Source organism: Mirounga leonina, unplaced genomic scaffold (genome assembly GCF_011800145.1).
Source record: "Mirounga leonina isolate KUSES-001 unplaced genomic scaffold, KU_Mleo_1.0 Mir_448, whole genome shotgun sequence".
NCBI classification, from domain to species: domain Eukaryota; kingdom Metazoa; phylum Chordata; class Mammalia; order Carnivora; family Phocidae; genus Mirounga; species Mirounga leonina.
Genome location: NW_023270758.1, coordinates 1432705 through 1460668, shown reverse-complemented (window position 1 = coordinate 1460668; position 27964 = coordinate 1432705). Strand labels below are relative to the sequence as shown.

At 49.7% G+C, this 27964-nt stretch overlaps 1 protein-coding gene across 1 annotated transcript; it reads left to right on the top strand.

Moving 5' to 3' along the window:
* The first annotated feature begins 647 nt into the window (after positions 1-647).
* On the top strand, positions 648-27282 carry SCNN1G (sodium channel epithelial 1 subunit gamma). Its single transcript, XM_034988063.1, has 13 exons — positions 648-830; positions 4445-4792; positions 6529-6838; positions 8338-8528; positions 9497-9600; positions 13169-13332; positions 20893-20991; positions 22594-22711; positions 23235-23313; positions 23399-23456; positions 23648-23709; positions 25399-25474; positions 25759-27282. The coding sequence occupies exons 2-13, from the start codon at positions 4476-4478 to the stop codon at positions 26119-26121; spliced, it is 1941 nt and encodes a 646-aa protein (XP_034843954.1). The 5' UTR covers positions 648-830; positions 4445-4475; the 3' UTR covers positions 26122-27282.
* Positions 27283-27964: the final 682 nt, after the last annotated feature.

Genomic DNA, 27964 nt, shown 5'->3' with positions numbered 1-27964 from the left:
TTAAGATTTTATTTATTTATTTATTTGAGAGAGAGAAGGAGAGAGAGAGAGAGAGAGAAGGCAGACTCCCCGATGCGCAGGGAGCCCAATGTAGGGTTCGATTCCAGGACCCTGAGATCATGACCTGAGCCAAAGGCAGATGCTTAACTGACTGAAACACCCAGGCGCCCCCCAGTTGCCATTTTCTAAGCCCCTTTCTTACAGCTATCTGTGTGCGTCGCTATGAAAAGCCAGCTGAAGAGACCAAAGGATAAGCGGCCTGGCTGCAAAGCCCCCGCTGCCCACAGCCAGACGCAGGTGGGCACTGAAGCAGCTTCATGATCCAGGTCAGTAGGGAGCCCGGGGTAAGAGGCTGCTGGGATTTCTCCTGGTGCTGGGGTGGAAGGGCGCCCAACTGGACCAGAGTTGAAGGTGTCGGGCAGTAACAGGGCGGCAGGAGGCGCTATGAGGTGCTGGTGGAAGGTGACGCCCAGACCCAGAGGGCGTGCAGGGTGCCGGGTGGCCTCAGGGAGGCAGCAGGCCCTGCGCTGCGCTACGGCAAGGCACAGGGTCGGACGCACCTGGGCGCAGAGCGGCCTCAGGGTGGCAGGGGGCGCTGTGGAGTCGCGGCTGGCACATCCTGGGCCTCCCGGGGAATACACCTGCGCAGGTGGGAGCGGCCCCGAGGGGGCGGGGCTCCAGGGGCGGGGCTCCAGGGGGCGGGGCCCAGCTCCGGCCCACAAGAGCCAGAGGCCGCGGCGGCTGCGGGATGCTCTCGCCGTACGCGGAGCGGAACAGATCGCACACGGATCGCGCGCACGCGAGCCCCGGACTCTTCGGAACTGAGCGAGGTGAGCCTAGAGCCAGGTCGGGTCGCACGAGTTTGGGGCTTCCAGGCACTGGAGCGGCCGCGGGGCCGGGTGGCTTCTCCGACACGGTCCGCGCGGTTGGCGGCGGAGCCGGCATCAGCCCGGAGCTGCCTCCCCGGTGGCTGGGATGCTGGGACACCTTCCCAGGTCAATCCGGGTCCAGCCAGCTCTCTGGCGTCCCCCACGCCGTGGCCCGGGACACAGAGCTGGGGCGATAGGCATTTCTGGGCTACTTAGGAACAAGGTCCGGGACTCCCGGGGTCCGGGGCCGCGCCTTGCCTTGTCTCGCCGCCCAGCCCCTGCTCAGCCACCTTTCTTGGCCTTGGTGAGACTTGACCGCGATTGTTCCCTTTACCTTCCTGAATGTTTTCCCAGGGGTGACTGTGGTTGCAGAAAGAAGCGAACACTTGAATCGGGTTGGATTCTCTCTGGCCGCTTCAGCAGACTGACTTCTGCCATAGCACAGCGTGCTATCGCTCTGTGCAGGGTAGGCAGGAGCTGCGGAGTCGCGGGGGAGGAGCTCGGGTCCCGCGCCCAGAACCTGACGCTTGGGGTCCCTGCCTGGGGCATGGGAGATAGGCGAGGTCGGGGGTGAGCCAGCGGGGCGCAGTAGAGAATCGTGGTCATGAACGGCCCTGGAATTTGAAAAAAAAAATCCTTTGAATCTTGCTATCTGTGTGGCTTTGGGCAAGTTACCTAATCACTCTGCACCTCAGTTTCCCCCCTCTGTGAAATGGGCACAGTACTAGTATTTCATATAATTATGAGCATTAAATAGGTAATGTGTAAAAAAGAGCTGCATAGGATGGCTGGGAGTACGAAAGGATCAATAAATAATAGCCGCTGTACTTGCTGTTGTTGCCATTATTATTACTATTGGGGGAGCGGCACAGCTAGTAGCTGAGTGTGGACTCCTAAGTTCAAATCCCAGCTCAGCCACTTTATAGTGTGACTTTGGACAAACTAAACTTCTCAGGATCTCCATTTCATTTGTATAATGGGGGGAATGAGGATGCCTACCCCAGAAATCTATTGTGGAAATGAACTGAGTTAATAACTGTAAAGTACTTTGAAGAGTGAATGCTTGCTGTCAGCTATGGGTTCTTCCAAAAGGCATCATGTTTAATCAAGCAGCACAAGCTAATAGTAACCACAACTTTGCTTTGCTTTGAAGTTGAAACACTGTTTGTGTGAACATTTATCAGTTTTGTGATGAGCAAGATGGGTTCCCTTCTTTCGCCTGTGGCTTCAGTGACATGGGTGGCTGATCTACTGGGGTCAAGGTCAGTCCTGGAGAATGAGCTGATGGGGCAGAGGGACCCCAGGGGTTGTCTTCAGTGAGGAGAGTTAGAGACAGGAGCACCCAGAATCTGTGATTCTAAACATTCCCAGAGGAGAAAACCTTCCCTGGGTTGCAGTTTTATTTGACAGGAAATTGAACCTGGACCCAGGTTTTAATTTTGTATTTTTTAAAAGATTTTATTTATTTATTTGAGAGAGAGAGAGCACAAATGGGGGGAAGGACAGAAGGACAAGCAGACTCCCTGCTGAGTGTAGAGCCCAAGGCAGGGCTTGATCCCAGGACCCTGAGATCATGACCTGAGTGGAGGTTAGATGCTTAACCAATTGAGCCACCCAGGGACCCCTGGACCCAGGTTTTTAAAACAAACAAACAAACAAACAAACTTTTTAACTTATTTGCTTTTGGATTATAGAGAGAGAAGAGATGGGGATGAGAAATATTTTCAATGATAAAATAAGTTACATTCCTCTTGCCAAGAGGCTAACAGCATAATTTTGAGGGTCAAGAAGGCTTTTTCTATCCCAGTAAGGTCATATGCGTCTGGGAGGGAGCACTGTTGGAGGGAGGTCGCTGCCTCTGGACATCTCCCTTGCCCCCCTCTCCCCAGCACTCTTATTTCCTTTATATCATAAACCTGAAACCCACTAGCATCATAAACTTGAAAGCCTCCCAGCTTTGCCCCAGTTCCCAAATTTGGACAATATCCCATGGGGTCAAGATGGAGAAAAAGTAACTCCTGAAGTCCAGAATCCTGCCTGAAGAAGTTAATGGGGCAAACTAAAGTCCTTGTCCCAGACATAGGCCCTCTGGGGGCATGGGGACCACCCTGTATATCCTACTCCAAATTAAGGTGTACCCTACTTTGCCTCTGTCACCAATGGCAGGCACAGGAGGCAGAGTTTCCATATACCCCCCCCCTCCCCCTTTACCAGTGCTCACAACGGTTGGGAGGCAGTTACACTGACTATCCAGAGCTTGGAAATTAAATAGCTCAGGATCCCCTCTTTTTCCTTCTTCCTTGAGGAGGGGACAGCACCCAGGACAACACCAGGCCCCTCAAAAGCATATACCATGGTGGAGAAGACTGCAAGTTTCCAATCCAGTTCCTCTCCTTACTAGCGGTGTGGTCTTGCATGAACTACTCTACTTCTCTGAGCTTGTTGAAACACAAAATGAAATATATGTAGATTATATGTATATATAGAGAAAGAGACCGTATATATTTATGAGACTAATGGGAGTTTATATATTATAACCATGAGATGACTCTCCCTATATATAGACAATATATATAACATATAATACACACATATTAGTTCTTTTTATCCTATATATAGACAATATATATAACATACAATACCCACATATTAGTTCATTTCTAAAAAGAATGTTGTTCCATGTTGTAAAGTTTCTGTATCTGCAATGCATCATGTACGTTGATGAATGTGGTAATTTGCTTTCCAACACTTTCCCCCAAACAAAGCTGTTATTGAATCAAAGTGTATTCCTCTAATTAGTGATATCTTAGAATCAAGAAAATATGGCACAATGCCTGGCAAATATTAAGTGGCCAAGTCTTGTGGGCTATTGTTGAGAAGGTGCTCTAGAAACACCAAAGGCTTGACTGTAAAGAGAAAAACAAAAACGAAACAGAAACTCTACTTTCAGGGAAAGCAGAGGGGAGAATCCTGGAAATCATGGCTGGGAGTGGACCGAACAGGATCTAAGTTGGCTGCCAAGCAATTCTCTTGGCAGGTTGTATTTGGCGGAAGAGATGTGCAGGGCACTTGCTCAGCAAGACACTGAGCTAGGCATGGGGCTTGGGGGGCAAAGGGCTTAGTGAGATAGGAATGTTGCCCTCAAGGGGGCAGGTTGAGGGCAGTGATAAGGTGTGGGTGGCCATACTCTAAATATGGCAGAGCATGGTAAGAGTGGTGCAGAGACCGATGTGCACAGGCTTCTGTTCCAGGCACCCAGGGGAAAGGTTCTTCAAACCTGTCCAGTGATTCACAGGTTAAACCCCACCCAGCCCCCGCAGGGCTGGGCTGGGGCCTGCAAGAGAAGGAGGCTGCCCTTTGGCAGCTGCAATGGCTAAAACCCCAAATACCCTGGAAAAGGGGCCGGGACCTCAGAAAGCAGACTTGTCCAGCCCCCAGAGGGAAAAAGGAAAGACGGCCTCCGAGGGCATGTGGGCTGGTGTTTCCCAGAGTCCGGCCTCCAGGGACCAGCCTGCCCTTGCGGGGGGAGAGAGGGGAGCTGTGAGCTCACCTGCGTTTCTTCTCCGTCCCTCCAGCGTGCCTGCCCCTCCGAGTCCCGTGCTCGCCATGGCTCCTGGAGAGAAGATCAAAGCCAAAATCAAGAAGAATCTGCCTGTGAGGGGGCCCCAGGCGCCTACGATCAAAGAGCTGATGCGGTGGTACTGCCTGAACACCAACACCCACGGCTGTCGCCGCATCGTGGTGTCCCGCGGCCGCCTGCGGCGCCTGCTCTGGATTCTGTTCACGCTCACCGCCGTGGCCCTTATCTTCTGGCAGTGTGCGCTCCTCATCGCCTCCTTCTACACCGTCTCTGTCTCCATCAAAGTCCACTTCCAGAAGCTGGATTTTCCTGCTGTCACCATCTGCAACATCAACCCTTACAAGTAAGAGGCAGGAGCAGGGCTACGGGGTGGGGTCTGCGCCCCCTCCAGAGGCCGCAGGCCCTCTCCAAGGTACCACACGCCACCCCGCATACACGCTTTTTAGAAATCAGAATTTGTTGCCAACCTTGGTAAACTCCCTCTCCCAGGTTCTAAATCTATACCAAGTTTTCTGTCTAACAGCTGCTCCTGAGAATGGACTAGCTCAGGATGTGCAGGAGGGGAAGGCGGCAGGGGTCAGTTTCACTTGGAGGTTGGGCCTGGAATGGACTAAACCCGCCCCCCAGCCCAGGCACCTGCGTGCGCACACATGCACACACACACACACGGACACACACAGTCCAGCTCAGCCATTTCCCCTGAGCCCTGTAAGCTTACACCTCACTCTCCCCAAAATGTGAGCTGGAAGCTGACTCAGAAGTGACACCCAGGTGACTTCCGGAAGCATCTCAGCTGCCCCAAACCCTCATCTGAGTGAACCCAGCCCCACTAATTGAGATCACCGGGCTCTGGGCAGGATCAACCCTTGGTCCTGCCCTATTGTCTGCCAAGGGGCCTGTTCTAAATGGGTCACTGGAGTCCTGCTCAGGATTATTGAAAACTGATCTGTGAGGCAGGTCAGAATCTGGCAGAATTTGTCTGAGCAGGTGTGGGTGTGGAGAGAAGGGAGGGGCAGGGGAGGAAGGGTATCAAAGGAAACCAACTGGTCAAAATCAAAATCAGGTCTAAGACTTATTCTCCCCCTCAGAGTCTTTTTGTTCCTCCCTCCCTCTCTTCCATCCATCCATAATCAGACAAGTTGTGCTAGAGTCTGGGGCATAGAACTGAATAACCCAACAGTCTTTGTCCTAGTGGAGCTGAGTTGTGGTGGAGGAGTGAAATATTAACAAATATAATTCCACTAATAAAATTAATAGTGAATGTTTTCACACACACACACACACACAAGATAAACTCATGGACTCTGCAATAATCCCATTTCACAGATGAGAAAACTGAGACACAAAAAGGCTAAAGTAACTGGTCCAAGGTCACAAATCCAGAACCAGGATGGGTAGCTAGACCCCAGGTAGTTTGGCTCTGGAGTTTATACACTCAGTCACCGTGCTGTGTTGCCTAGTCACAGAGCAAGGGGTAGAGAGAGAAGAGAGGCGGGCAGTTAGGAGGGGGACGAGGATTACTTGTATAATGAAAATTTGAAGATGGTGTTGTGCTTCATTCCGTCCTGTATCATTCTTCTGTGTTCTTGGGGGTTGTCAAGGTGACAGTTCTACCTCACCCCTACCCAGCACTGACTCAAGGGGAATCCATGAACAGGAACAAGTGAGCTTGGTGGAGATGGACACTGTCCCCTGGACAGAATTCTAGCTAGCAGGTATTGTCTGCACTGTAATTGTCCTCACCATGGCTGGTTTATGGGAGGTACCTGATAGTCACCACTCCAGAAATGCTGGTTGGGGCAAACTCACCAACACACCCCGAGAGCAAGCAGATGGTAGTGGCAGAAATGAAGGCATGAGAAGTCATGCAAGGGTCACACGGGAGCCTGTCATTGTTTACTAAGCCCATAGTCACTTTGGATGGGGCAAATCGTAAAAGGCTTGGTCTCCTCGGCCAAGGAGGCAGGCGAGAAGTGGGCCCAGGGCTGACACACATTGATGGAGAGCAGAGGGCAGAAGCACCAGTGCTCTGTCAGAGGAGCTTCCCCTTTCCCTGACTCCTCCTTCCCACCTTGGCAGGTACAGTGTGGTGCGGGACCTTCTAGCTGACTTGGAACAGGAGACCAGAGTGGCCTTAAAGACCCTGTATGGCTTTCCAGAGAATACGTCTCGAAAACGCCGAGAGGCAGAGTCCTGGAATTCGGCTTGGGAGGGCACCCGGCCTAAATTCCTCAAACTGGTCCCACTGATGGCTTTCGGTCAGGATGAGACTGGTGAGGCCAAGGACTTCCTCACAGGGCGGAAGCGGAAATTCAATGGGCGCATCATTCACAAGGTGTCGGATGCAACGCATGTCCACCTGTCCAAGGAGGTGGTGGGATTCCAACTGGTGAGATGCACGTCCTCACAGCTGGGGAGCATGGGATGGGCTGGAGATGGTGGGTCCAGGAAGGTTTCTCCTTTGCCACTGTCTCTATGGTCCTGCCCAAAGAAATACACCCAGTTCAGGGTGAATTTTCTGCAAGCAACTAAAACTGACTCAGGCAATAGTGAGCAGGAAAAAAAAAATGTCTTAGAAAGGGACCAGTAGCTCAGGGAGGTCCCTCAAAGGACAGAAATTAGGCAAGATCCAGGGATCTAGGTGGCAAGAAATGGTGGAATGTCATTTCACATATAGCTGCTGGATTAAACTTCAAGTAAACTATTTTCATGCTTTTTGCTAATCCATCCATAAGGACGATTCAAATTCCATCTTGGGACTATCTGATTGGCCAAGTTTGGGTCATCTAATGGCTAACAGAGGGTGAGGCATCATGGTGGACAGTCTCATCAGACTGTATCCAACAGGGGAAAGTACATTCTACCAAAGCAAAATTAGGGTGCAGACCCCTGAAGGAATAAAACAGATAATAAAGAGCAGAGATACCCACTGTTCCCTGCAGTACTTGCCTTTGTGAGGTGCCTGACTTTTCATCTCTCCTTCTTGGTCCCATCTGAGGGGCTCTGAAGAAGCAGCCATTTACCAAAATCAAATTCCATTAGTGTCCTGGGCAAAGTCAATCAATCACCCTATCTCTCCATGCCCCAGACTCCTCTGTAGGATGAGACACCTGGTGGGATGAGATCACCTCTTCTGTACCTTATACCTGGCTTGCCAATTGTGAGACCTCAGAGCACCAGTTACAAATCCTGAAAAAACGGCCCTTTCTCCTAATCACTGAAACTTTTCAGTTTTCCTGGGTATTTTCATGAGATACGCACTCCGTAATCCTTGAGAGCAAAATCAATCCTTCAATGTCTGTCCATTTGAGAGTTTCCAAACTCTGTGTGATGAGAACATCTGAAACATACTACAGTCTCCCTATAAGGCTTTCATTATTATATGTTTAAATGCTGGTCCTCCCAACTACTCTCTGAGGTTGGGAAGGATGGCATTTTAGCCGACATTTGGTAGGTGAAATAATGGAGCCATAACGCCTTGCCCAAGATCCTGCAGAGAAATCATCTTGGAGTCTGGGCAAGCATCCAGATTTCTAGACTGCTGACCCAATAGGAAATGGCTAGAGGTGTGTGGGAAGTCAGTAGCAATAATCAACCATAGCCTGGATATCTGGAGATGCTAAAGAAACTGGTTTTTCTTCTTATCTGGTAAGCAGTCGCAGGGAGTCGTGACAGTGAGACTCTGTCCTCCTCTCAGCCCCATCTTGGTCCTTGAGGCTGATCTCTCTCAGCCCCTGGAAGTAAGAGGAAGCCCATCCTTGCTTCTGGGTGTCCCTCCTGTTCCCCCTGAGCGTCTGGTCTAGAGTCCCAGCTCCTTATCCTCACCGTCCTTTGGAAGGCCAGTGCTAGTGCCAGTGGCTTCAGCCTACTGTCTCCTCTTATCCACAGTGTTCAAATGACACGTCCCACTGCGCTCTCTACACCTTCAGCTCGGGGGTCAATGCCATCCAGGAGTGGTACACGCTGCACTACATGAACATCATGGCACAGGTCCCTCTGGAGAAGAAAATCAACATGAGCCACTCTGCCGAGGAGCTGCTGGTTACCTGCCTCTTTGATGGGGTGTCCTGCGATGCCAGGTCAGGAGAGGAGTCTGCTCCCTTAGCTCTGAGCCCCTTGCCTGCACCTACAGCTCAGCTTGGGAGGGCTCGGGAGCAAAAGATGCTCTTCTCTAACGCTGCCCTTGGGAAAACAGCTTACATGGGAGCTAGGCTCTAGAGTCAGTGAGGAAGATCGAGATGGCACAGAGTCAAAAATATCCTTGAACTCATTAAGTTACTCATAAAAACAGGGTGGTTGATGGTATATGTATAACCTTGGATGTTACCATCATACACACCAATGATTAAGAACCGCTGACCTAGCACAGAGGAAGAAGCAAAGGAAAGAAGGGCAGGTGGGAAAGAGAGAGGAAGAAGGGTCTGTGTACAGATGGGTGAGGTCTCAGACCTTTCTGCCTTTAAGTTAACACTCAGACCCCTGGTGGTGACTGAGCAGTGATGGGACATTTTAGAGTGTTCCTGCCTATCCAAAAAGCTTACTTCATTCTATTTAAACACTAACGCTTTTTATATGTAAGTAGATATATTGGTCCTTATGAAGCTGAGTGATTGGAATCATGTCCACTTGAGGGTTGGGTTCTAAAGCCAGTGTAAGGACACATGTGTTGTGGTTCCTTCTCTGGAGATCATTTCCTGGGATTGGAATGGAAAAAAAATGTCAAGTGTTGGCTGAGAAATTCACAAGCAGAGGAATCTGGGGGCAGACATATGGCACAAGGAGTGCCACATCAGGATGGAGACAAAGATGGGAGGATTAAGAGGGGGAACAAAGCAGAGAATAGTCCTACATCAATGTGTGTATCTGCCTGGGTGAGGGGCTTTGTTTATGGCTTATCAGACTGAAGGTGGAGAAAGTAAGTCATGTCTATTATCCATTGTCCAGAAAAGAGAGTTGGCCCCATAAGCATGGCCCATCCAGCCTTCAGCTCAGATGCACAAGGGGAGTTCCCACCAAAGCTCCTTCTGACCCATATTCTTCCTCATAGAAACTTCACACTTTTCCACCATCCAATGTATGGGAATTGCTACACGTTCAACAACAGAGAGAATGAGACTATCCTCAGCACGTCCATGGGGGGCAGCGAATATGGTAAGGAAATCCGCACCAACAGTGAGCACACTGGCAGCAGGACAGTTGGGGTGCCCGAGCCTTCCAGAAAGGCGGGCTCTCTCCATCTAGCCAGAAACCAGGGACACCACGTTCCCTTTTGCTGCAGTGTCTCCATCAGCATCTGTGCAGGCTCCTTCTTTTTTGGTGTCTGTTTTCCTTTCTGACATCTCCTCTTTACTTTTGAGAGACAGAAAGAGATCACATCACTGGAGTTTCTTTTCCTGGAAAACCACTCTGGTTTGAGCTTGTAGCTGGAATGAGTAATGCAGGGCAGGCAGCTTTCGGATGGCCTTGAACCCAGATACGCGGAACGGGAGATTAAGGTGGCAAACATACCTTTATCTTGGTTAAGATAACGCATTCTGGAGGGCGCCTGGGTGGCTCAGTTGGTTAAGCGACTGCCTTCGGTTCAGGTCATGATCCTGGAGTCCCGGGATCGAGTCCCGCATCGGGCTCCCTGCTCGGCAGGGAGTCTGCTTCTCCCTCTGACCCTCCCCCCTCTCATGTGCTCTCTCTCTATCTCATTCTCTCTCAAATAAATAAATAAAATCTTAAAAAAAAAAAAAAGATAACACATTCTGGAGCCAAAACCCAGCTCTGCCACTCACCACGTGACCCCATGCAAGTTACTACACTTCATCTACAAAGTGGGACTCATAATAATACGTGTGCTATAAGGTTGTCAAGAGGACTTAGTGTATGTATAGTGCTTTGAGTAAGTCCTGGCACACACTGGATTAGTCTGCTCAGGCTGCATAACAAAATAGCCTGAGAAACAGACATTTATGTTCTCTCAGTTCTGGAGGCAAGGGCCCCAGGGTCAAGATGCTGGTGAATTTGGTTTCTGGTGGGACCTCTCTTCCTGCCTTGCAGGTGGCTGCCTTCCTGCTCTGTCCTCACCTGGCCTTTCCTCTGTGGCAGGCAGAGAGAGAGAGAGAGAGAGAGCGAGAAAGAGAGCGCTGGTATCTCCTCCTATCCTCATTAGGACATCAGTCCTATGGGATCGGGGCTTGCCTTATGACTTCATTTAACCTTAATTACCTCCCTAAAGGCCCTACCTCCAATACTGTCACATTATGGGGTAGGATTTCAACATATGAATTTAGAGGGAGGGCAACACAATTCAGTCCTCAACACACATGAAACACATAATCAATGCTGGTTGTGGTTGTCGTTCCTCCTGTTAGCAGCATTAGCATTACCATCACCAGCACCAGTAATACCATTACGACCTCCCACCCTGGCACGACCACTGCTCTGCCACGGTGACTTTTGTAGGGCAGCCGGCAACAGACGAGCCTGGCTTACCCACAAGAGGAATTTCTGCAAAGTCCTAAGCAAATGGGACACAATTTGATATACAGGTATGCTCCCACAGGGAAAGGCAAGGTCTTGTCGTAGAGGAAAACAGCATGTGGGGGCCAAGCCTTTGCCCCTGTGTGGTCTGTATTCTTACCAAGTCTGCAAGAAACCGTAACTCAGGACATGTACTTTGGTGGGAAGAAGTAGTCTGGGAGCTGGGAGCTAAGAGTTGCAGAGTCCTGGCTCTGCTACCGATGCGCTGTGTGACCTTGAGCAAATCACTTGCCTGCTCTGGGCTTCAGTTCCTTTATTTGCAAATGGAAGAAGTCAGAATGAACTCTCAAAGTTTTCTTTTTTCTTTTCTTTCTTTCTTTTTTTAAGATTTTGTTTATTCATTTGAGGGGGAGAGAGAGAGTACAAGAAAGGGGAGCGGCAGAGGGAGAGGGAGAAGCAGAATCCCTGCTGAGCAGGGAGCCCGACACGGGACTCGATCCCAGGACCCTGAGATCATAACCTGCACCGAAGTCAGATGCTTAACCGACTGAGCCACCCAGGCGACCCTGAACTCTCAGAGTTTTCTTCTTTCAATCCATATAGGCCCTGCTCATTTGCTCAGCCATCCACCAAACATTTATTGAGTACCTGCTGTATGCCAGGTCCTCTTCCAGGCGTCAGAGACACTGCAGTGAACAGATGCCGTCTCTGCTCCCATGGAGCTTGAATTGCAGTGGGGAGAGACAGATGACAAATGAGTGAACAAACACACAGACGTTTTCTGCTTATAAATCCTAATGAGGGGGACGCCCGGGTGGCTCAGTTGGTTGGGCAACTGCCTTCGGCTCGGGTCATGATCCCGGAGTCCTGGGATCGAGTCCCGCGTCGGGCTGCTGGCTCGGCGGGAAGCCTGCTTCTCCCTCTGACCCTCTCCCCTCTCATGCTGTTTCTCTCTCTCTTGCTCTTTAATAAATAAATAAATAAAAAATCTTAAAAAAAAATCCAATGAGGGCTACGAGTAAAATCAAGTAGTGAAAGGGAAGGGGGTGCTGGGGCCAGGATGGGGGTTTTATTTCAAATAAGGAGGCACCTGTGACAAGAGTTAGGGGTGAGAAGATCCACAGAAGAGCATCCGGGGCACTAATAAGTACAAAAACCCTGAGAAGGAAATGAATTTGATGTGCTCTAGAAACAGAAAGAAGTCCAGTGTGCCCAGAGCTTCTTGAGAGAGCAGGGAGGGCACGAGGAGGGAAACGGAGGCAGGGCTGCATCCCTGTAGGTGTGACAGCCACAGTCAGGTTTACGGATTTTATTCCATGGAATTCCCACCAAAGGGTTTCGGGCAAGGGAGTGACCTGATCTGATTTCCAATTTTATTTTTTTTAATTTTTAAAAAGATTTATTTATTTGTCTGAGAGAGAGAGGCAGAGAGGCAGAGGGAGAGGGAGAGTCTTAGGCAGATTCCACGCTGAGCACAGAGCCCGACGCAGGTCTCTATCTCCTGACCCGGGCCGAAACCAAGAGTCAGATGCTCAACCGACTGTGCCACCCAGGTGCCCCTGATTTCCAATTTTCAAAGGTCCCTCTGGCTGGTGGGTGCAGAATATCCTGCAAGAGTAGGAGCTGGAGTATGGAGAGAAGTTAGACCAGTGATCAGAAACCCCATTAGGGGCGCCTGGGTGGCTCAGTTGGTTAAGCGACTGCCTTCGGCTCAGGTCATGATCCTGGAGTCCCCGGATCGAGTCCCGCATCGGGCTCCCTGCTCGGCAGGGAGTCTGCTTCTCTCTCTGACCCTTCCCCCTCTCATGCTCTCTCTATCTCATTCTCTCTCTCAAATAAATAAATAAAATCTTAAAAAAAAAAAAAGAAACCCCATTAGTGCTTTTCTATAAGGGTTTAAGCTCTATAAGGGTTTAAGCAGCCATAGCACTGCATGTCCCTTTGGACACTCTGCAGAATGCCCCATCTCAAAGGAGCACGTGGAAATGCACGTCTTGGGTGGGGTAGCAGTTCCTTTATAGCTCCGAACTGTGGCGGTAACGCTGTTTTGGGGAACACAGCAGTGAGCAAGTCGGGCACCATCCCTCCACCCCCTCTTCTCCATGAAGCTTCCGGTCTAGCCCTGTCCATCTTTTCCTTTTTGGAAATGCCTGCATCTTGGTTTCGAGCCTCCCAAAGCGGCGGGAGAGGCAGGCTAGCACCAGGGAATGTTTAATGAGCCTTTGACCACAGTGGCCTTTTATCCTCCCAGGGCTGCAGGTCATCCTGTACCTAAACGAAGAGGAGTACAACCCCTTCCTGGTGTCCTCCAGCGGGGCCAAGGTGATTGTCCATCGGCAGGATGAATACCCCTTCATTGAGGACGTGGGAACAGAGATCGAGCCTGCCATGGCCACCTCCATAGGGATGCACCTGGTAAGAGAATGTGCTGATTTCTGTAGGGGTGGCAAGGAAAACAGATCTTTTTTTCCAAGAATAACCAATACGGCGTGGCTTCTGGAAAAGTGTATTGGTTTCAAAAGGAAGCATAGTCCTGGATTTGCTAATAGTTCCCGCAATGGTCACTCCAGCAGTTCTACTAAAGGCTGTCTTTGTATCTTCTGTATGGATGAATGAGGACACAGGACGCCATTTTGGGCAAGAACTGAAGGAACCTTGCTTGTCGCAAAGACAGACACGAGCATTTATGGAACCTGTGCTGGGAGCAAAGCCTCAAACACTAACTATATTTGTCACTAATATAAATAGAGCAGATTAACACCTTTCTTTCTGGGTCACCTAAACGTCTATGAGGCATGTAAAACACTCCTTAATCGCTAATGGGAAGTCACTGGACCATCGGAGCCCTATTTAGCCAATCATACTTCATCAATTTCACCTCATTCATCAAGAACCTCCTTCTCAGGCGCCTGGGTGGCTCAGTTGGTTAAGCGACTGCCTTCGGCTCAGGTCATGATCCTGGAGTCCCTGGATCGAGTCCCGCATCAGGCTCCCTGCTCAGTGGGGAGTCTGCTTCTCCCTCTGACCCTCCCCCCTCTCATGCTCTCTCTCTCTCTCATTCTGTCTCAAATAAATAAATAAAATCTTAAAAAAAAAAAAAAGAACCTCCTTCTCCCTCAACTCTTTGACTTTCTCTGACCTCACTGGGTGCTAAAAACACTCATACCTGTCAACAGAAGCACATCTGGGCTACAGACTCCAATCCCTGAGTCTACTATGCCCGATAGGAGCAGAAGGGCAAGGCGAGGGCCGTGCCCCAGACACTCCACTACTTATGCAATCTTCTTGTTTGCAGGACTGAGGTCTTTTTTTTTTTCTTTAAAGATTTTATTTATTTATTTGAGAGAGAGAATGAGATAGAGAGAGCATGAGAGGGGGGAGGATCAGAGGGAGAAGCAGACTCCCTGCTGAGCAGGGAGCCCGATGCGGGACTCGATCCCGGGACTCCAGGATCATGACCTGAGCCGAAGGCAGTCGCTTAACCAACTGAGCCACCCAGGTGCCCAGGACTGAGGTCTTTTTATGCCAGTAACTCTCCACCTTTTGTCTTCATTCCTTGCAAATCTGTCCTCTAGAGCAGTGGTTTCTAAATCTGACTGATCATCTGACTCAGATCCACTGAATCAGAATCTCTTGAGAGATGAGCCCAAGATCTGTGTTTTTACCAAACTCTGATGATTATTCCAAGAGGCAGAAAACCCAGGAACCTCAGCTTTAGAAAGTTGAGTAGTTCAACATGAGAGGAGAAGCAAAGTGTGTCTTCCTAAGCAAAAGTAAAGCTAGAATGACAAAAGCTTTAGCACAGCCTTAAATGATGGCTTCATATTGGGTTATAAAGTGATATAGTGAGCACTGGGGCTTGTACATCCATCCATTATTTATCCATTCAACAAGTATTTTCTGAGCATCTTTATGTGCTGGACAGTGGGACCATATCAGAGTGTAAGACACTGTCGCCGTCCTGTTGGAGCTCAGACTCTGGCAGAGAAGATCAATTACAAACAAAAAATTGCACAAATGATTAATTATAATCATCATCAGCACTACCAAGGAGAAATGCAGGATGCACAAGAACCTATCAGGGGGATGGGCGCCTGGGTGGCTCAGTTGGTTAAGCGACTGCCTTCGGCTCAGGTCATGATCCTGGAGTCCCTGGATCGAGTCCCGCATCGGGCTCCCTGCTCGGCAGGGAGTAGGGCTTTTTTTAATGGGGGGAAATGGGGAGTTCAAGGAGTGCTTTCCTAAGAAAACAATATTTAAGTTGAGACAGCCGAGATGATGAACTGAGTATACGGTGACATTCCAAATCTGTGGCTTCCTTGCCCCCATCAAATGGACAACCCTGGACAAGAGAAACAATTAGGATGGTTGCCTGGAACCTGGGTGCTCTCGGAAAGCACGTTCCAATGTGGGAAGTTTGTTTCAACATGAGAAGGGTTGTGTACCAACTTGGACTGTGCGAATACAGATTGCTCCTCCCCCCACAAATAATCCTGAGCCCCAAGCTATGAGACTGTGGCTTGGAAAGACTTTAGGGTACCACTTAAGGATCTGGGTCATTGATTCTTCTATTCACCAGGATTGCAAAACTCCCAAATCGGAATGGTGAACATTTTCACCCAACATTGCCCATGCAGTTTTATCTGCACCCAGAATGAGGACTTGGGATTTGCAGTATATCCTATCCTTTAAGAAATTTTTGTTACCTATCCTTTTGCCCTCTCTTTCCCTTCCACCTTTCACAGTGTCTGCAGGCTTAGGGGAGAGGATTAAGAGCTTGGAGAAGTGCAAGAACTAAGGAATTCTGCCCTCTGATTTCCTTCTCTGAGCTTAGAAGTACCCACCACTTTGTTAAGCAAATGGTTTCTTTAACAATGGTGGGTTTTGTGCTATACCTCATTTGAGATGTAGAAAACCAAAGTGACAGAGCTAGGTCCGTCAGCTCTCTTTCTGATTTATGAGCATTTGGAACAACAAAAAGTAATCTTGGATATTAAGAGGTCAACATGAGGTTACTAAGAAGCAGTCCAAACAAACTAGACTTCCTTCCTTTCTTATTTATTTTTTATTTACTTATTTTTCTCAATAGGCATGTTAAGCTGGTAGACACAGTCAGTTAAATTTTTTCCTTCATTCAGTGAGGGACTGTGTGTCCAAAGCACTGGAAATTCAGAGATGAATACAACAAAACACCTATCTTTAAAGATCTTATCTGTAAGACTGCACAGCTTTGTGAAAGAGTTCCCAGCTCCGTGGGAACAGAGATATTCAGTTTTGTTACCAGGCTCAGTTCTTAGAACATAGTAGATGCTCAGTAAATAATGCTGGATGGATAGACGGATGTACGGATGGATATACAGATGGTGGGGAGCCCAGACTGTTGGTGAGCAGATGGATGTACAGATGGTTGGGAGCAGCTGAAGCTGAAGGCTTCCTAGCTGATAGATTCTTGAAGGACAAGTGTCAGGCAAATAGTTTCCAGAAGGGCTAGTCCAAATAAAGGGCAAAGTAATTACAAAGGGGTCACAGGAAGGATTTTAAGCTGAGTGGTGAAACTTCTTGAGAAATCTCTTTGGCTGAAGTATAGTCAAGATAAAGTAATTAAGATAAAGTAATCAAGATACTGGAGGCAGCAAATTGACAGTAATTCCAGAAAGAAAAGATGAGGCCCTTAGCTGAGGCAATGGCTGTAGGGATGAGCATAAGTGAATGGATTTGAGAGATACTACAGCATGGAAGCAACAGGGCTTGACAACCAAGGTCAGTGAGGAAAGACCTCACTAAAAGGGAAGTTAGATTGATATTTAGATTTTGGCTTGGGCAGTGGGGTGGATGGAGGTGCCAGGCTCAGAATTAGGGAATGCAATAGGAGGGATAAGTTTGTGGGGGAAGATGATCACTTCGGTTTGGGACATAACCCAAGTTGTTGTGCCTTTGGGAAATCAAGGTGAGAATGTCCAGAAATGCTATGAACCTGGAGCTCAGGAGAAAAACGGAGGTGGGGGTTGGGGTAGGCATCTAGCATAATTCTAGACTTGGAAATAAATGGCATCACCCAAGACCTGAGACAGAATGCAAATGTGTAAGGGCTGAGCAGAAAGAAAATGGAGAAATAGAGGCAGAGAATGAGGAGCAGAAGCCAGAAAGAATTGGTGTCAGATAAATTAAAGAAGAGAGTTTCAAGGAAGGTGTGAACCAAAGTGCCAAATGCTGCTGAGAGGTCAGTCAAGAGAAAGGGCAAAAGGTGTTCTCTGGGTTTGGAAACCAAGAGATCACCGGTGGTTTTTGCCAGACCAGTTTTCAGCGGAAGAAGTGGAACAGAAACCAAAGTACAATCAGCTGGATCATGAATGGGAGATGAGGAACTGGGCAAGGGAGAAAACTCACCCAGGGTGGTGTGGGGCCAGGTCTTGGAGAGAGGGGGACTTCACTGTCATTGCAAACCCTACTGTGCATTTTTATCTTAAAACACATGCATACCTCTTTTCACAAGCATGTGCATAACAGGGACTAAGGACCCAGAGTTGCACTTTGGTTGGGTAATCTCAATGTCTCAGTTACCTCATCTGTGAAATGGGTATGATAATAAAAATGTGACTTTATAGGCTAATGAGAATTCAATGAGTTGATTCATGTGAAGCACTTGGAACAGTGCTTCATATGTAGTAAGTGTTCCAAAAATATTGGCTGTTACTGTACCTTTTATTTTTAAGAAAAGAGATGTGAAGGAAAGGAAAAATATGTTTGAAGCTAAAAGAGAGGTTAGGAAAGTTCTTCTTATCCTTGGTAACACTTTCCTCCTTTATGAGACATTGATCTCTTCCATATATATAGAAAAAGTACTAGTTATTTGCCATATGTGTTGTAAATATCTTTCCCAGTTTGTGCATTCCTTTCAGTTTTCTTTATGCTACTATTTCACATGCAAACATTTCAAATGTTTACATAGTCAAAATCTTTGTTTTCTTCTTTAGTCATTATGCTTATTGAGGATTTTCCTTCCTTGAGATCAGATACTGAGCTGAGCTACCTTCCAGTTGTTTTATTATTTCACTTAATACTTTAACTCACTAGAATGTTTTTTCTGCAGGATGTGAAGTAGAGATAGAATTCACTGCTTCCTCCAAAGAGTCAACAGTAGTCCTAACTTCATATATTGCGTAATTATTTTTTTCTCCATTGATTAAAAGTATAAACTTTGCCATATACAAATAAATTTTATAATTTATTACAATATAAAAACAGAACAAAAGCAAAAAGAGAGTTAAACCACCCATAATTCCATCTAGGGCATCATGCTGCTGCCTGAGCTTTTCCCTGGCATAGTTCATACCTTTAAAGAGGTGAGTTGGAGGGGCGCCTGGATGGCTCAGTCAGTTAAGCTCAGTTAAGCTCGGGTCATGATCTCAGGGTCCTGGGACTGATCTTGCATCAGGCTCCCTGCTGAGCGGGGCCTCTGCTCGGCCCTCTGCCAACCCCCCCCCCATTCTCTCTTTCTCTCTCTCAAATAAATAAATGAAATCTAAGAAGCTGAGGATTCCTGTGCAAATGTTGGCCTCCCTCAGGATTCTAAGAAGGAAGCAGATAAGATCTGGTTTGATAAAAATGGGCCTTGTTGCCCAGGCATATACTCACATAGACTTAATCACACCTACATATACTCATGCATGCACACACACACACATCTCACACCCACACGTATGCACCGACATGAATGCGTGCTCACACATATATACAAAACTTGCATCCATTCACATACATATGTACCCATTCTCATTTTTGTATCCCTAGGGGTCAGGGACAGATCAGCAGTTCTGAAAAACTGATGGTGGAGGGGAGAGAGAAAGGGAGGGAGGGAGGGACGGAGGGAGGGAGGGAGAGAAAAAGAGAGTGAGCCAGAGAGGGAGCACTACAGTGCCCACCCCATCTGCCCTACCTCCCCACCTCCCAATCCCACCCTACCCAAATTGCTTTAGGAAGCAACCTGAATAACCCAGGGGCTCTGAGTTCAGTAAGCATTGTTATAGAGGACTGGGCCATTGAGGCTCAAAAGCATAAAAGTCAAAAGATGATTTCTGGAAGTGGCCCATGGGCTGGTCCTCCAAGTAGAAGGAGCTCCAGCCACCTTTGCCAGTTGCACACGGCTTATCCAAGTAGACAAACCCTGTCACCTAGATGCCAGGGTCTTGTACTCCCTGCCCCCCACCCCCACCCCAGGCAGGTAAAGCCTGTAGCTGCCACACGCTGGGCTCTGCGGACAGCTCAGCAGTACTCAGGGGCTTGAAGGAACATCTGCCCAGGGAGCCTGCAGCTTAGGGGAAGCTTAGAGGGTGGCACTGAGTTGAAGTGCCCTCCAGGGAAGCCACGCTCAGCATCTTTGTACCCCAGTGCCCAGCCAGCCCTGGCATGTTCTAGAAACTCTAAATCTGTTAGCCACCCAGCTATTGGAGGAATGAAGTCAGTCTGTTTATTTTGTACTGACACAGAAAGATGCTCACTCTTTATTGTTAGTGAGAAGGGGAGATTTCAGGGCAAAGGGAATGTGTGAGTTCATATTTGCCTGTCCGCTTGTCTGTCTGTCTGTCTATCTGTATATCTGATATCGGATCTGCTCCTCTCCCAGGAAAGAGGAGACCACATGGTTACTTTCCCCTTTGCTTCTGTTGTTTAAATGTTTTAAAATGGGCACTGGCAATTGCCCTTGAGGTCCCTGCAGTTAATTGAGGGCCACTAATGGACAGCAGATGGATTACAATACAAACAGAAGGAGATTACAGCTACTTGAGATGTCTACATTTTCCACCTAGGTCAAACTCCTTGATTCCACCCTCTGTTATCTTTCTGTCTATCTGGCCACTCTTCAGTGGAAAAAAAAGATTTTCTTCCCTCCCACAAATCTGCCATCAATTTCCCCTTTTCTCCCACTCTCAGAAAAACAGAAAAACAGACAAAACAAAAACAAAAACAAAACAAAACAAAACAAAAAAACAAGGAACCTGGCTATAAGCTGGTCACAATTTATATTCAATTATCATTGCCTCCTGGGAGACATTATTCTTTTTTTTTTAATTGGCTTGTCTGGATTGTTTATTTACAGTGACAAATATTAAACTAGAGCCAAACTTAGTAAACCACAATAAAACATTATTTCATAAGGTCTTTGAACTGTGAGTTACAATTCTCTCACCTCCTCTGATCAGGGTATCATTCTACTCCATGGGGCATTCCTTGGCCCTCTCTAAGAAAGTCAATTTTTCCAAGTCAACTTCTGGGACCAGAAGACAAGAGGGTAGGAAATGGGTCCTTCCCTGGGAGGAGAATCCCACGAAGCACACAGCCACTGCTCGTCTTTTTTCCCCCTCCTGTGCCCTCCCAGTGGATTCTCCAATGGCTTACTACCATTTTGAAATCCAAATCCAAATCCAGATTTCTCAGCATGGCATAGGAGGCTGCCATGATTTGGCCTTGACCTCCCCCTCTGGCTTCAGCTTTCTCATGCTGCCTTCCAGCCACCCTGGTCCTACCCGACGTCAGCCTTTGCTGCGGCTTCTGCCCTATTCCTTTCCTCCACTTCTTAGCAAATCCACCTCTTGCCATTCTTTGTGGAGCCAACATGTCCCTTTCTCAAAGGCATCCTCCTCAATCACTCTTGGAAAGACTGCACCCTTCCCCCCAAGTCCTCCAGTCCCTCTTCCCAGTTTCACTGATCACTAGCCATAATTATCCAAAATTATCTCATGCATCTATTTGCCTTTTGGCTGTCTGTCTACCCCACTGGAAAGTAAGCTCCACAAGAGCAGGGAGCTTGTCTCTATTGATCATTGTTGAGTCCACAGTGCCTAGAATAGCACCAGGCACCTAGTAGGTGCTTGAGAAATATTTGTTAAACGAAGGACTAAATGCTCAGCTCCCAGGGGTGCCCCCGTCTGGGTCCTGGGGCTGGGTAGGGCTGAATGCGTGCCGCTGTGATTACAGACGGAGTCCTTCAAGCTGAGCGAACCCTACAGCCAGTGCACAGAGGACGGGAGCGACGTGCCGATCAGCAATATCTACAAGGCGGCATATTCCCTCCAGGTATGGGCGGGAGGGGGCACTCAACCCTGGGTTGTGGCCTGGACACAGGAGACAGTTATCTATAGGATGGGGTGTGTCTGCGACCAGGAACTCTGCTGATAATTCCTGGGGTTCATCCAAAGACCTCAAGAACAAACAACGCCAGTTGGTTCCAGTCCTCTTCAATCCGTCTGTAACCAGAGCTGAATTGATTGATTGAGGTTTGCATGGAACACAATGTACAGCTGAGACAGGCCTGCTTCCTAAATAGGTCTTGGCAAGTGAGGGACAGGAGAGAAGCAGTCTGGGAGAGGCGTTGGCCAAGGGGTTGGGAGCCTAGCTTCTGGGCCCCCTCATGGCCCGCACTCGATGATGTCCTCGGGCAAGTGATGACATCCCCAGCAGTCACAGGGGGTGGTGGGATTGGATCAGGGCCTGCTAACTGGCAGCCCCCAGGCCCCTTCCAGGCTGCACACCTAGTTTTTTTCTGGCCTGGATGGTGTTTAAAAGTCATGGAATTTCATAAGAAAACCCAGATTTCCAGCCTCTCTTGAAAAACAAGATCTGGCAACATCGGGCCCACAGCCCTGCGGTATAAACAGTGGGTGGAGTTGCCCCGTTCAAGGAGCATATGTTGTCCTTTCCCATAGTCCCCACCAGCCCCTAGTGTATCACCTCTATCACTGGCCCCTGAAAGCATTTGAGTTTGCAACCCTTGAGTGCGATCATCCGTTATGCCTTCTCTTACATTCTGGGAGTCTGCAGTTCCCCTCCTCCTGGGATGCTCAGAGTTAATGAGAATCATCCCAGTAGAATAAAAAAGATCAGGTGTTCCTACGCACTGAGTCCTCTAGCTTACATCGGAGCTGAGCTGAGAGGTGGTAGGGACGCTAAGTGAAGAGAGACAGTCAAAAAATGTCTACTTATAATAGAAATACAATCAAACTGACTTCAAGACCAAAAGGAAAGGTCAGCTCATTGGAAAGATACTCCTGGATAAAATTTAGTGAGAGGCTACCATGGACAAACACCTTGCATATAGCAATTCATTTCCTGCTCACAACAACCTCATGAAGTAGGTACTGTTACACTTCTTTCAATGGTGAAGAAACCAGAGAAGTTAAGGAACTTGCCTGAGGTCACACAGCTGGGGTGTGGCAAACCTGGGATTTGAACTGGAGTAGCCTGCCTTCAGAGCCCTTGCCATGAGCTTGTATGCTATAAGCTTTGTGGCTATGGTGGTAGCTTATGATCTCCCAGGATCCCAGGACTGGACCTGAGAACAGAAAAGTGAGGGCCTATGTTTCTCTCTGTTTCTTGGCATCTGCTCCGATGTCCCCCACTCCCCTGGGTCAGCACTCAAGTCATTGAGAAAGGACCGCCCCAGGTCCAGCCCCATCTCAGCCTGTTCTCCACCTCTCAGTTAATCTGAATTCTCAATCACTTTTCTACCTGGGTCCCTTTGGCGCCAGGGCCAACCCTGGCCCAGTCCACTGGGGCACATTTACGCGGTCCGCCAAGGCTGTGGGAAGCCGGCCCCCTGGATGCGGGATGTGTAGGGAGGGAGCTCTCTGGAGTCCACGTTCAAGGAGGTTAAGGGAACCCCTGGGTTTCGTCTTTCAGATCTGCCTTCACTCGTGCTTCCAGACGAAGATGGTGGAGAAATGTGGGTGTGCCCAGTATAACCAGCCTCTACCTCCAGCAGCCAACTACTGTAACTACCAGCAGCACCCCAACTGGAGTAAGTGAGACCTGCCCCAGGAGTGGGGTCCGCCCAGCCCCAGCACCAGCCTGTGCTAGGGCCTTTTGTAGGATGGAGGTATTGATGGAGAGATAAGAGGCAGAGTTTTACTCCTGTCCTCAAGCCTGGCTTGAATTCCACTTTCTGATTAAGGACCAAATGCTGAACCCCAGCCTGTGCTGAGAGGTTGGCCACCTCTCACAGCTCCAGGAGGCAGGAACCACGGATGGTACCCTTTCACGGAACAGATAACTGAGGCTCAGGATGGTTGAGCAACTTGTCCAAGGTCACCCAGCCAGGGAGTAACAGAGCTAGACTCGAAGCCAGTGCTGCCGACCCCCCAGCGTATGTCCTTAACCTCCACAGTATTCTGTCTCTCAACATGACAGAGCAGCGTTTGTTTCCAGAGAATAGGAAAGGGGAGGAGAAATCATTACAAGGAGACTCTGGGGGCCCCGTGGGTGACCCCCTCGAAGGGCACTGTGGCCCCGAAGCTCACACCGTCCTCTGCCTTGTCCCCCAGTGTACTGCTATTATGAGCTGCACCAGGCCTTTGTCCGGGAGGAGCTGGGCTGCCAGGCTTTGTGCCCGGAAGCCTGCAGGTGAGTGGGCCTGGCAGGACGGAACACACAGGGCTGGGCGGGGCCAGGCCTCCCGCACTCACTCTGTGCCCCTCCCCCCCCTTAGCTTTAAGGAGTGGACACTGACCACCAGTCTGGCACAGTGGCCATCCGTGGTTTCCGAGGTAAGTTACCTTGCCCCCTCTTTCAGCTCATATCCTCAGCCCGGAGCCTGATGTCCCACCTGGGTCCTCTGGCTTCGGGGAGAGATGCACAGGGGAGGTCAGGTGGGGGGCGGAGGCTAAGAGGGGAGGCGCATGGGCTGGCCCTGGGCTCTCTAGACATCCCCAGGTCGTTCCTTATTTCTCTGTCACAGAAATGGTTGCTGCCCATTCTCACTTGGGACCAAGGCCAGCAAATAAAGAAAAAACTGAACAAGTAAGCAGACCCCCGCCTTGTTTCCTCTTTCTCCACTGGCCCTGCCAAACCCTCTCTTGTTTGTTCACTCATTCCTTTATTCAACAAATATTGATCAAGCTTGTGCCCGGAGCCAGGCCCTGCGCTAGGCCTGGGGCTCTCAAATGTTTTGACCGTAACCCACAGTATGAAAATGGTTTTCCATTGAATATATAAATGAGGTAAAAGTCTCATGGAACAGCACTTCCTTATGATGTACAAAGCACTCAGGCTGATCTTCAGATGCTGCAAGCTGGTATAGCCAAACCAACTGTTCATATCCATTCCGGTGATCATGGCACCGTTCGGAATGATCAGTGCCCGTGTCAGTTGACAAAGAGTTTGAACATCTCTGTGGCTTCGATGTGATATTTCCTATCCTGTTTTGCTTTGTCAAAGGTACTGGTCATGGCCTAGGAAACTGATGTCGTGGCTTCCTGATGTATCTTGACCTAGTTGGAAAAATACTCCTCTGAGCCATGCAGCTTCTGATCCCATTTAAATTTTCCACATCGAAATTCACTTCCAAGGGAGCTTTAGCAAAAATCAGACAGGCCAGAGTTCAGGGAGCCCAGGGGACGGAGATGAAGGAGTGAGAGAGGGTGGGGGAATTGCCATGTGACCTCACATCTCTCTGGGCCCTTCCCACCTCCACGGGGCCCAGCACCCAGGCCAGGCTAGCCTCCCGCATTTAGTGAATATCCACTAGGGGCCAGGTGCTTGTGTGGTGTTGGGGGTACCACGATGACCGAGCAGACATGATCCCTGCCCCCAAGGGGTTTACGGTCTAGTCATAAAGATAGACTTTGACCAAGCGTTGCAAACTATTAAACCAAGCATTGTGAGCCAGTGACCCCCTAGATCAAATCCAGCTCCACAAAAGTAACCCGTTACTTCTGGCTTTCCTTGAAAGATCAGAAGTTCTGGAAATAGCAAACCTCCGTTCTTCATAGCACTAAAGAGCTGAGTAGCAGTTGTCCCTTTGGAATAAGCATGGGCTTTCCAGTTTGCCACAGTCCTTACAGCGGCTAACAACATGGGTTGTGAAGCCAGATTCATCCAGGTCTGAATACTGGATCTGCCAATTACGAGCATTGCGTTCTTGGGCAAGTGACTTAACCAACCCGGGTCTTGGTTTCCTCATCTGTAAAATGGGGACAATGAAAACATAGCTAGCTAGGGTTGTTGTGAGCATCAAACAAGTGAATTTACAGAAGCGCTTAACAGTGGGTGGCAACACAGAAAGTGTCCCGTAAATGCTGGCTGTTATTATGGTCATTGTCATTTCCTTACACCCAGCCTACCTCGCTCATGTACATTACCTGCATGTCTCCTGTACATATTTGAGATTGCAATCAAACAATCGCAATGTCAAGGTTTAATGAAGAACAGGGTACTAGGGGAGTATAGCTGGGTGGACTGACTTAGTCTGGAGGGTAGGAAATGGTTTTGGAGAGAATGATTGGCCTGAACAACCAGGCCCCGGTTGTGGATATGCTCTAGGGTACAGAAGGAGTCTCAGGGGCCAGGTTCTAGGATCCCTGGGGAGCTCAGGGCCTGGGCCATGCTGGGGGCTGGCCAGGAGGAGACAGTCACGCTGAAGGGTTGGTCGTCCGGTAGAATGCAAAGGCGCCCGACTCACCTTGGCCCTGACTGTTGGAATTTCTGCAGGACAGACTTGGCCAAACTCTTGATATTCTACAAAGACCTGAACCAGAGATCCATCATGGAGAGCCCTGCCAGTAGCGTGAGTAGCTTCCTTCTGGTACCTGTTTGGGGTCTGCAAATGTGTCCATTGGCCCAGCCTCCGGGGCAGAGGCAGATGCCAGCGATTCAGTCTGAGCTGGTAGGGCTGCCATGGGCCATTCAGGCCTGGGATCAGCGTAGGCAGAGGAAGAGGGGACTGGAAGCCCTCCAAACCCATTCAGGGCCAGCACTTGCCAGGGGCTCCCTTGGGAATCGGAGGTCCCTGCATGAGACCAACTTGGGAGGAGGGGCCCTCTTCACGGTGTGGCTTGACCTCCCTTGCAGATCGAGATGCTTCTGTCCAACTTCGGTGGCCAGCTGGGCCTGTGGATGAGCTGCTCTGTCGTCTGTGTCATTGAGATCATTGAGGTCTTCTTCATCGACTCCTTCTCTATCATTGCCCGCCACCAATGGCAGAAGGCCAAGGAGTGGTGGGCCCGGAGGCACGCTCCCCCCGGCCCTCAGGGCCGGGACAACCCAGGCCTCGATGTAGACGATGAGCTGCCCACTTTCACCTCCGCGTTGCGCCTGCCTCCAGCCCCAGGGACCCAGGTGCCTGGCACACCGCCTCCCAGATATAATACCTTACGTTTGGAGAGGGCCTTTTCCGACCAGCTCACAGACACCCAGGTACCAGCTGAGTCCTGAGGCAGGGAGGTGAAGGGAGATACAGCTGGGACCCCCAGCCCCGGTCTGAGAACTTAGACCCTGTCACCCTGTCTCCTGCACGTGGAGGGGACCCTTGGCACCCCCCCTCTGGGATTTTCAGAGACATTGAGGACAAGTCTGCTTTGACCAACAACATGGGGCCTGGGTTTGTGCAGGAGACCCATTGACCCCTGCCCAGCCACCCTCACAGCCGTCCAGGGTGACAAAGAGCCGGCCGCCCATCTGTTCCAGAGAGAGATAGGGGTCGAGGAAATGGTGCCTGGCCAGCCAAAGGCCGGAAGGGAAGCCCGACAGAGCTTTCATCAGATCTTGAGAGAGAAAGACTCCTCCAAAGCCCCAAGCTGGGAGTTTCACCCACTCCTCCGGCCTGGGCTGGGGCCCAAGGATATGACCTGAAGTATCAAGGGCAGATAACCACTGCCTAGTGCCAAAGCCAGGAAGAAGCACCAGCCTTGGAGCTGAGGCTGTGAAGAAACTGTTCTTAGTTTTTGACACTGGGGCAAGGTCTCTCCTCTGTGCCCTCAGGCAGGGAGCTGGCCCGAGGTCCTTGGAATGTGTGTGGGGGTAGAGTGCAGTGGGGGGAGGTCTGGGGATGTGACAGGAGGTCCTCACTCTGGGAGCAGGGGTGGGTCCATGTTCTGGGCAGCTAAGCCAGTGCCCTGGGCCCCTTATCCAAGCAAAGAAAGGTCTGCAAAAGGGCCTTGCTGGACACCCCAGCAAGTGGTGGCCCAAGGCACAAAGGATCATCTGATAACTCACCTCAGCCTCTCTTCCTCCCAGGCAGCCACCCCCACCCACGGCCTGCCCCTCCCCAGCAAGCCAACCACTGCAAACGACCGTTTCTGTACTCACACTTTCCAACACGACAATACCTAACATGTATTAAGCACACAGTAGGCGTTCAATGTGAGCTCAGCAACAGTGTGCTGGGTGCTGTTCTAAGCACTTACGGAGACGAGCACTGGGGACAGCAAACTGCAACCCATGGGCCAGATCCTGTTTTTGCTCATGACCTAGGAATGTTTTGTATTTCACTTTTCTCAATGGTTAAAAAGATCAGAAGAAGACTCTTTTGTGACTCATGGAAATTATACAAGATTCCATTTTCAGTGTCCATAAATAAAGTTTTATTGGCACACAGCCATGCCCGTTCATTTACATACTATCTGCACCTGCGTTTGCGCTACAACGGCCGCCATCCCTGTAGTTGCAACAGAGACCCTAGGTTCGCAAAGCCTAACATATGTAACATATCTCTGGCCCTTTATGGAGAAAAATCTTCTAATCCCTGGATTAAGCAGGTTTGATTATCCCATCGTACAGATGAAGAAACAGGCACAGACAGGCTAAGTTGCTCACCCCACCTGCCACGGCTAGGAAGTTGCAGAACTGGGATGGGAACCCAGGCAGTCCGACCCCAGAGCCTGTGCACTCTAATTCCGTCACTTGGCATCCAAGCAGTGTCTGTGCCTTTTGAGGGTGAGGCTCAGGTCAGTCCAGGGGGGAGGAGGGGAAGCTTGGCATCTGGAGATACGGAAGAGGGATGCCCTTCATCCTTGGGTGCAGAGAGGCCTGCATTTCAGGCCTGCTTCCAGCACAGGGATGCTTGCTAGTGGAGGCAGGAGTCGTGGCCAAAGAACGGGCTGTGGGCCCCTCCCCGGGCCCAGGGACACCTGGTCTAACCTGACTCCAGGCCAGTGGCTGCAATAGCCATCTCTGCCCCTGCAGTGGCTCCACTGGACCTCACTGGGTAGGGCACTGTGAGCAGGCCCGGCAGCCAGCAGGGAGGAGGTCACCGTGACCGTGACCGCAGGCTGGCTGT